The 10,700-nt window shown below is 46.2% G+C and overlaps 1 protein-coding gene across 1 annotated transcript; it reads left to right on the forward strand.

The window, feature by feature from the left end:
* Positions 1-2,422: 2,422 nt before the first annotated feature.
* LOC141027054 (uncharacterized) lies at positions 2,423-3,298 on the forward strand. The gene is made up of 2 exons (XM_073503974.1): positions 2,423-2,916; positions 3,061-3,298. Exons 1-2 carry the CDS (start codon positions 2,423-2,425, stop codon positions 3,296-3,298), a joined length of 732 nt encoding a protein of 243 aa, XP_073360075.1.
* Positions 3,299-10,700: the final 7,402 nt, after the last annotated feature.

The following is a 10,700-nucleotide window of genomic DNA, read 5'->3' on the forward strand; positions in this document are numbered from 1 at the left end:
GAGAGGAAACTTGATATTGTTGCAATTCCTACTAGCATATATTCCTCCCTCATAATAATTTTCAGTGGAATCATGAATGAATTCAACCATATAACCAGCACATAAAGCATTATTTTCATGATGCACAAGCATAGAAATTTTATTACTCTCCACATAAGCAAATTTCTTCTCATGAATAGTAGTGGGAGCAAACTCAACAAAATAACTATCATGTGAAGCATAATCCAATTGAAAATTAAAATCATGATGACAAGTTTCATGGTTATATTTATTCTTTATAGCATACGTGTCATCACAATAATCATCATAAATAGGAGGCATGCTTTTATCATAATAAATTTGCTCATCAAAACTTGGGGGACAAAAAATATCATCTTCATCAAACATAGCTTCCCCAAGCTTGTGGCTTTGCATATTAGCATCATGGGTATTCAAGGAATTCATACTAACAACATTGCAATCATGCTCATCATTCAAAAATTTAGTGCCAAACATTTTAATGCATTCTTCCTCTAGCAATTGAGCACAATTATCGGAATCCTTATTTTCACGGAAGACATTAAAAAGATGAAACATATGAGGCAACCTTAATTCCATTTTTTTGTAGTTTTCTTTTATAAACTAAACTAGTAATATAACAAGAAACTAAAAGATTCGATTGCAAGATCTAAAGATATACCTTCAAGCACTAACCTCCCCGGCAACGGCGCCAGAAAAGAGCTTGATATCTACTACGCAACCTTCTTCTTGTAGACGTTGTTGGGCCTCGAAGTGCAGAGGTTTGTAGGACAGTAGCAAATTTCCCTCAAGTGGATGATCTAAGGTTTATCAATCCGTGGGAGGCGTAGGTTGAAGATGGTCACTCTCAAACAACCCTGCAACCAAATAACAAAGAGTCTCTTGTGTCCCCAACACACCCAATACAATGGTAAATTGTATAGGTGCACTAGTTCGGCGAAGAGATGGTGATACAAGTGCAATATGGATGGTAGATATAGGTTTTTGTAGTCTGAAAATATAAAAACAGCAAGGTAACTAGTGATAAAAGTGAGCATAAACGGTATTGCAATGCTAGGAAACAAGGCCTAAGGTTCATACTTTCACTAGTGCAAGTTCTCTCAACAATAATAACATAATTGGATCATCTAACTATCCCTCAACATGCAACAAAGAGTCACTCCAAAGTCACTAATAGCGGAGAACAAACGAAGAGATTATGGTAGGGTACGAAACCACCTCAAAGTTATCCTTTCTGATCGATCTATTCAAGAGTCTGTAGTAAAATAACATGAAGCTATTATTTCCGTTTGATCTATCATAGAGTTCGTACTAGAATAACACCTTAAGATACAAATCAACCAAAACCCTAATGTCACCTAGATACTCCAATGTCACCTCAAGTATCCGTGGGTATGATTATACGATATGCATCACACAATCTCAGATTCATCTATTCAACCAACACAAAGAACTACAAAGAGTGCCCCAAAGTTTCTACCGGAGAGTCAAGACGAAAACGTGTGCCAACCCCTATGCATAGATTCCCAAGGTCACGGAACCCGCAAGTTGATCACCAAAACATGCATCAAGTGAATCACGTGATATCCCATTGTCACCACAGATAAGCACATGCAAGACATACATCAAGTGTTCTCAAATCCTTAAAGACTCAATACGACAAGATAACTTCGAAGGGAAAACTCAATCCATTACAAGAGAGTAGAGGGGGAGAAACATGATAAGATCCAACTATAATAGCAAAGCTCGCGATACATCAAGATCATGCCAAATCAAGAACACGAGAGAGAGAGATCAAACACATAGCTACTGGTACATACCCTCAGCCCCGAGGGTGAACTACTCCCTCCTCGTCATGGAGAGCGCCGGGATGATGAAGATGGCCACCGGTGAGGGATCCCCCCTCCGGCAGGGTGCCGAAACAGGGTTTCGATTGGTTTTTGGTGGCTACAGAGGCTTGCGGCGGCAGAACTCCCGATCTAGGTTATTTTTTGGAGGTTTCAGTATTTATAGGAATTTTTGGCGTAGGTATCACGTCAAGGAGGTCTCCGAGCCGTCCACGAGGCAGGGGCCCATGCCCAGGGGGTGGGCGCGCCCTCCACCCTCGTGGACAGCTCAGGACTCTTCTGGCCCAACTCTTTTGCTCTAGAGGCTTCTTTTGGTCCATAAAAAATCATCAAAAATAGGCACGTCAATTGGACTCCGTTTGGTATTCCTTTTCTGTAAAACTCAAAAACAAGGAAAAAATTGAAACTGGCACTGGGCTCTAGGTTAATAGGTTAGTCCCAAAGATCATATAAAATAGCATATAAATGCATATAAAACATCCTAGAAGGATAATATAATAGCATGAATACTTCATAAATTATAGATACGTTGGAGACGTATCAGGGCCAACAGTCATATGACGGGCGATAGGCGCGTGTTCTCATCCCTGGACGAGTCAGTGCGCGGCATGGTGAGGTTCAGCGACGAATCTGTGGTGGCAATTTGCGGGCATGACTTAGTGGTGTTCCATTACCAGAACAGAGACCAGCGCGCGCTAACTAGCGTGTTCTACATCCCCAGCCTGCGCACCAACATCGTCTCTCTCGGGCAACTCGATGAGGCGGGCTGCATCATCGCCATCAAGGACGGGGTCATGGTAATCCACGATCCATCGCAGCGTGTTCTAGCACGCATCAAGCGGTCACACAACAAGCTATACACCGGGGCACTCGCCATCGACACTCCGGCGTGCCCTATGGTGATCGGTAACGACAAGGCGTCGCGTTGGCATGCAAGCATCGGCCACCTCCATTTTCGTGCGATTTGGGCCATGTCGACCAAGAAGATGGTGCGTGGGATGCCTAGCATCGACCGCGTCGAAGAATACTGCGAAGGCTGTGCTCTGGGGAAGTAGCATCGCGCGCCGTTCCCGCAGGCCACCGCGTACCGCACAGAGCGCAGGCTGGAGCTTTTGCACACAAACCTCTGCGGGCCGATCGAGCCGACCACACCTGGAGGTAACAAGTACTTTCCGCTGATTGTCAATGATTACAGTTGGCATATGTGGCTAGAGCTCCCGAGGTCCAAGTATGAGGCATTCCAGTGGTTCAAGAAGGTGCAGGCGCAGGTCGAAGCGAATGGCAGCTGCAAGCTGTGCGCGCTCCGGTCGGACCGCGGTGGCGAGTTCAACTCCGGGGCGTTCAAGGTCTACTGTGAGGAGCTTGGCGTCAAGCACTATACGACTGCCCCGTACTCGCCACAGCAAAATGGGGTGGTCGAGCGGCGCAATTAAACAATGGTGGAGATGGCAAGATGCCTGAGGAAGAGCATGGAGATGTTGGCGTTCTTTTGGGTCGAGGCTGTGAGGACTGCGGTGCTCAATCGCTCTCCCACCCGAAGCCTAGAGGGTGTCACGCCCTACGAGGCGTGGCATGACCGTAAGCCCAGCGTGCAACATTTGTGCACGTTCGGGTGCACGGTTCATGTCAATCGCGTCAGCCCCAACATCACCAAGCTCAGTGACCGCTCGACGCCGATGGTCTTCGTCGGCTATGAAGAGGGCTCCAAAGCCTAACGTGTGTACGATCCTGCAACGAAGAAAGTCCAGGTGACGCGGGACGTGGTGTTCGAGGAAAACAGGCCCTGGTCGCGGCGAGCCTCGGGCGCGGGAGAATCCTACACTGCGCCGACCACGTCTAGTGTGGTTTATACCACATACCAAGGTGTCCACGAGATTGACCGCGGCACGCCCTCCCTCTCCACCACGCCGGGAACGCCGGCGACACCTGCCACACCTGTGTCAGGAAGCTCGTCCACTGGCATGGCCACGTCTGGCAGGAGCGCGCACGGCACGCCGCAGTCCGAGCAGGCTACACAAGCCGGCGCATGTTACTTGCGTTGGGCCATGCCTCTGACGCACGACGACGGGCACGATGTCGGCACCGGACCCATCCTCTATCACCGCCTCTCCTATATCCTCGATGAGACCGAGGGGGAGCGTGAGGCAATGGAGCGCTGCGTGCTAAGTGCTGAGGAGCCAGCCAACATTGCTGATGCGCTTGAGGACACCACGTGGAAAGGCGCCATGGATGCTGAGATGGACTCAATCACAGAGAACCGCACCTGGGAACTTTCCTCTCTCCCTCGAGGGCACAAGGCAATTAGCCTCACGTGGGTCTACAAGGTTAAGCGCGACCCCGACGGCAAGATTCTCAAGCACAAGGCTCGTTTGGTCGCAAAGGGGTACGCGCAGAGAGAGGGCGTGGACTTTGAAGAAGTCTTCGCGCCCATAGCACGCATGGAGACGGTGTGCCTGTTCCTCGCTCTCGCCGTGCACTCCAGCTGGGATGTACACCATATGGATGTCAAATCGGCTTTTCTCAACGGAGAGCTCGCCGAGGAGGTGTACGTGGCGCAGCCACCCGGGTATGCAGTGAGCGGCAAGGAAGATCAGGTGCTGAAACTGAAGAAGGCCATTTACGGTCTCCGTTAGGCTTCGAGGGCCTGGTACTCCAAGTTGGATGAAACCCTCACCTCCCTCGGATTCAACAGAAGCCCGCCGGAGCATGCAGTGTACCGGCAGGGCGAAGCGGATTCCTATCTGCTCGTGGGTGTCTACGTTGATGATCTTATCATCACAGGCACTGATCCATCCCACATTTTGGAATTCAAGGATCAGATGCAGGAACTGTTCAAGATGACAGATCTTGGTCCGCTAAGTTACTATCTGGGAATTGAGGTGACCCAATCCAAGGGGGTGATAACCCTGTGTCATCGTGGCTATGCAAAGAAGATTCTAGAGCTAGCTGTAATGAGTGACTGCAATCCCTGTCACACGCCCATGGAATGTAGGCTCAAGCTAAAGAAAGAAGACAATGCCAAGAATATCGAGCCCTCTCTTTACCGCAACATAATTAGAAGCTTGAGGTACCTTGTTCGCACAAGGCAAGACATCGCTCATGATGTGGGCATCATCAGTAGATTCATGGAGAAGCCCACCAGAACACATTGGACGACGGTCAAACAGATTCTCAGGTATTTCAAGGGTACACTGAGCTACGGATGTCGATATGTGCGTGGTGGAGGTGGTGCTCTGCTGGGCTACATTGACAGTGATCATGCGGGTGATATAGGAGATCGCAAGAGCACATCGAGGAACATATTCTTCCTCGGTTAAAACCCCATCCCCTAGTCATCTCAGAAACAGAATGTCGTGGCGATCAGCTCGTGCGAGGAAGAGTATGTGGCGGCTATTGTAGCAACTTGCTAGGGACTCTGGCTGAGCAGACAACTGTGTGAGATGAAGGGAATAGAGCCAACCAAGTTCAAGCTTTTGATCAACAACAAATCAGCGATTGCTTTGGCAAAGAATCCAATCCATCATGACCGCATCAGGCATATAGATGTCAAGTTCCATTTCATTAGAGAATGCATTGTGGAAGGTCAGGTGGAGGTTGATCGTGTTCAGACAGATTACTAGCTGGCTGATATGCTGACGAAGGCCCTTGGTCGTGTGCGCTTTGTGGAGATGCGACAACAGCTTGGCAGAGAAATCACCAAGAAGACCTGAGCTTAAGGCGGAGATATGTTGGCGTAAGCTCGGTCGTATGCATAGCTGTAGTATAGTCCATTTGCTTTTTTCTGTTTCCTATAATAATGTGTGTGCATGGGTGATGTCACCGGCACACACATGTAGAAGGTGGAGTGCAGCACGTACGCCTACTCCCCCGCTCTTTCCTGTTTTCTCTCCCGGTGGACGTTAATGTTGTGGCTCGTGGTCGTGGGATGGAGCGGCCGTCATGGATCATAACATGTCCACCAGGAGTTAGTTAGCTCGATCTCTGGTTCGTTGTGTCCCGCATATAGGGAGGAAAGGAATAACAGAAAAATCTGCGAAGTTTGAGCGGTAGAAAACCTCACTCTCTCTCGTGTTCATCTCACTCGAGCCTTGCCTCTCTTCCTCACGTCCGACCAGCAACGACATGTACACGAGCGCTCCTCTCTTTTTACGAAGACGAAGCAGGTTGGCTTGTTAATCCAATTCTCATACGAATCGGAGATGTGCCTCCCCTTGCGTTAGTTCGTTGTCCGGAGATAGCTGGAGTCTTATAGAATTTACAAAACCCTACTCCGCCGCAAGAAGTGCCCATGCAACCCAGCAGATCCTCAAATCCTGCCTCAATGACCGAGAACTCCGTCCCAGCCCTACCTCAGGCCACCTCCTGCGACAGTGACGACCGGAGAAACAACAACAATGGCATCCGCACTTTTGGTCCGACGGACATCGAGAACCAAGTCCGGATATACAAAATCAAAGATGAGATCCGAGCACTTCTTGCCAAGGTCGACAAGATCTACAGCCGGCTCCAGCTCGACGAGGGTTTACTACTAGACAAGGGTTTTGCTTCGGTCTTGTGGATCCCGCCACCAACATCCTCATCAACAGCGCCATCTCCCAAGCATGTTTGTGCTGTCACGCAAACTAAACAAGTGTGTCCTGCTGCCATGCCGACATAAGGACGACGGCTGCAAAGAGGAGACCAGGATTTAGACCTCAACAAGCTCGACGGCCTCGTCGTCTTCCTAACCTGCCTCTTCCCTACCTCCCCTATGCGGAGGCCTGGCTGTACCTTGACTCCGCCGAGGCGAACCCCTTTGTGGCCTTGCTCCATCAGCAGGTGCGGGATGCGGGAGTTCGACTTTAGCTCCGAGACCACCGCGGAAGCGGTGGAGGCCGCACTCAGATATGCGGCGGTTGCCTCCAAGAACCTGGACCCGTAGGAGCTCGTGCAAGGGTGGAAGCTGCTTTCGCTTGTGGAAGCGTTCGGCTCCGTGCCATCACCGAGGAGGCAGCAGGATGACATAGTCATTCACGCACAGAAGGTCTTGAAAGCCAATGGGGCATCAGATCCTGTCCTCCAGCTAAAAAAAACCTGGAAACTCGCGAGAAGGCGGCTTATAGAAGCAAATGCCAAATTTTCTGCAAGACCGAGAGAGCTGCCTCCTGCCCGACAGCCCGGGCACCCATGAAGCTGTTGGAAATAGCCCTAGAGGCAATAAAGTGGTTATTATTATATTTCCTTAATCATGATAAAATTTTATTATTCATGCTAGAATTGTATTGATTGGAAACTTAAATACGTGTGTGAATACATAAGCAAATACCGAGTCCCTAGTATGCCTCTACTAGACTAGCTCGTTGATCAAAAGATGGTTAAGGTTTCCTGACCATAGACATGAGTTGTCATTTGATAACGGGATCACATCATTAGGAGAATGATGTGATGGACAAGACCCATCCGTTAGCTTAGCATATGATCGTGTAGTTTATTGCTACTGCTTTCTTAAATGTCAAATACATATTCCTTTGACCATGAGATCATGAAACTCCCGGATACCAGAGGAATACCTTGTGTGCTATCAAACGTCACAACGTAACTAGGAGATCATAAAGATTCTCTATAGGTATCTCCTAAGGTGATTGTTGAGTTGGCGTGAATCGAGATTGGGATTTGTCACTCCGTATGACGGAGAGGTATCTCTGGGCCCTCTCGGTAATACAGCATCACAAGAAGCTTGCAAGAAAAGTGACTAAGGAGTTAGTTACAAGATGATGTATTACGGAACGAGTGAAGAGACTTACCGGTAATGAGATTGAACTAGGTATGAAGATATCGACGGTCGAATCTCGGGCAGGTAACATACCGACAGACAAAGGGAACTACGTATGTTGTCATAAAGGTTCGATTGATACGTCTCCATCATATCTATAATTTTTGATTGTTCATGCCAATATTATACAACTTTCACATACTTTTGGCAACATTTTATATGATTTATTGGACTAACCTATTGATCCAGTGCCAGTTCCTGTTTTTTTGCATGTTTTTTACTTCGTAGAATATCCATATCAAACAAAGTCCAAACGTGATAAAAATTTACACAGAATTATTTCAGAATATATGTGATTTTTGGGACATGGGATCAACGCAAACGGGGGCCCACAGCCCCCAAGATACACCAGGGCGTGCCCCAGGGGCCACGCGCGCGGTGGTTGGTCGTGCTCACCTCGTATGTCTGTTGGGGCTCTACTTCAGGCGCAAGGAAGCTTATATCCAGAAAAAATCATGTTAAAATCTCAACGCAATCAGAGTTACGGATCTCCGGGAATATAAAAACGGTTTTCGTCTAGAAAATAAGAACACGAAACATAAGAGAATAGAGAGGGAGATCCAATCTCGGAGGGGCTCCCGCCCCTCCACCGCCATGGAGGCCATGGACCAGAGGGGGAACTCTCCTCCCATATAGGGGGGAGGCCAAGGAAGAAGAAGAAGAAGGAGAGGAGCTCTCTCCCCCTCTCTCCCGGTGGCGCCGGAGTGCCGCCGGGGCAAGGATCATGACGGCGATCTACATCAACAAACTTGCTACCGTCAACACCAACTTTCTCCCCCTCTATGCAGCGGTGTAACACCTCTTCTCCCCGCTATAATCTCTACTTAAACATGGTGCTCAATGCTATATATTATTTCCCAATGATATGTGGTTATCCTATGATGTTTGAGTAGATCTATTTTGTCCTATGGGTTGATAGATGATCATGATTGGTTTGAGTTGTATATTTATTTTGGTGCTGTCCTACGGTGCCCTCCGTGTCACACAAATGGAGGGATCCCCGCTGTAGGATGTTGCAATACGTTCATGGTTTGCTTATGGTGGGTGGCGTGAGTGACAGAAGCACATACCCGAGTTTTTGGGGTCATTGCGTATGGGATAAAGCGGACTTGATACTTAATACTATGGTTGGGTTTCACGACCTTAATGATCTTTAGTAGTTGCGAATGCTTGCTAGAGTTCCAGTCATAAGTGCATATGATCCAAGTAGAGAAAGTATGTTAGCTCATGCCTCTCCCTCATATAAAATTGCAACAATGATCACCGGTTTAGTTATCGATCACCTAGGGACAAATGACTTTCTTGTTGACAAAAGGTATCCACTTTTATTACCTTGCAATTTATTCTTAGTTTTATTCTCGCAAAGTACTCTAATTTTATTTTTGTTCTAGGTAAAGCAAACGTCAAGTGTGCGTAGAGTTGTATCAGTGGTCTATACAACTTGAGGAAATATTTTTTCTACCTTTAGCTCCTCGTTGGATTCGACACTCTTATTTATCGAAAAAGGCTACAAACGATCCCCTATACTTGTGGGTTATCAAGGCCTTTTTCTGGCACCGTTGCCGGGGAGCGATAGCATGGGGTGAAACTACTTAGTGTGTGCTCTACTCATGGAGATGGGGAACCTCCTAAAACCCTTTATGCTCGTTATGTGAAAAATATTAAACACTACTTTGATAATCTTGAGAAAACCCCATTCAACTTGATAATGGGAGTAACTTGGATCAATGTGAATACTTTAGGGATTGTCGCTTGACTAAAAAATGGAACTTTTATGGGATCAAATTCATATGTTGGATTGGTATGCTCGGGACTTATGCTCTAGATATGATTGTACTTGTTGCTCTAGGATGAAGGCTCGACACCTTCCCTTTTCCTGTGAATTTATTGATAATGAAACCTTGGCTTCTTATGCTAATGGTAGATATGATTATTATGATGTGGAATGAATAGAAGAATTTGTTGCTTTTAAGGATGCTTATGAAATTGAATGTCTGTTTAAAAACTACGAAGATTTTGATGATTCCGTTTATAGACCTGAAAATTTTGCTATACTTATATTTCTATGAGAATTATAAATTCAATGTCGACATTGATGCATTTATTGAGAAAATCTCCATTGTCCAAGAAGAGCCAAATATTATGAAGGAAACTATGGAAGAAGAAATTGATGAAACTGTGAGCTCATTGGATGAAAAAGATGAGGAGGAGAGCGAAGAACAAAAGGAGGAAGAACGGATTGATCACCCGTGCCCACCTTCTAATGAGAGTAACTCTTTATCCCATACATTGTTTAATGTTCCTTCATTCTTAACGAAGGATGATTGCTATGACCCCGTTGATTCATTTAAAATATCCCTTTTTGATGAAATTGATGCTTCCTATGATTGTGGCCATGATGCCAATTTGGATTATGCTTATGGAGCTGAACTTGCTATAGTTCCTTATGTTAAGAATGAAATTGTTTCTATTGCGCCCACACATGATAGTCCTATTATCTTTTTGAATTATCCCAACTACACTATATCGGAGAAGTTTGCTTTTATTAAGGATTATATTGATGGGTTGCCTTTTACCATTGCACATGATAATTTTGATGAATATAATATGCATGTGCTTGCTGCTCCTACTTGCAATTATTATGAGAGAGGAACTATATCTCCACCTATCTATGTTTCCAACATGATAAAATTGCAAGAAATTTCTTATGCTATGTATTGGCCTTTACTTGATGTGCATGAATTGTTCTTGTATGACATGCCGATGCATAGCAAGAGAGTTAGACTTCGTCATTGAATAATATATGTTGCTTTGTGCTCACTACTAAATGCCAAATCATTGTTAATTAAAATTGGCTTTGATATACCTTGGGATCCGGGTGGATCCATTACTTGAGCACTTTATGCCTAGCTTAATGGCTTTAAAGAAAGCGCTGCCAGGGAGACAACCCGGAAGTTTTAGAGAGTCATTTTATTCTATTGAGTGCTTTTATAAAGTTTAAAAACAAAAAAAAATAGAGGGGA

Source organism: Aegilops tauschii, chromosome 7 (assembly GCF_002575655.3).
Source record: "Aegilops tauschii subsp. strangulata cultivar AL8/78 chromosome 7, Aet v6.0, whole genome shotgun sequence".
NCBI lineage: Eukaryota > Viridiplantae > Streptophyta > Magnoliopsida > Poales > Poaceae > Aegilops > Aegilops tauschii.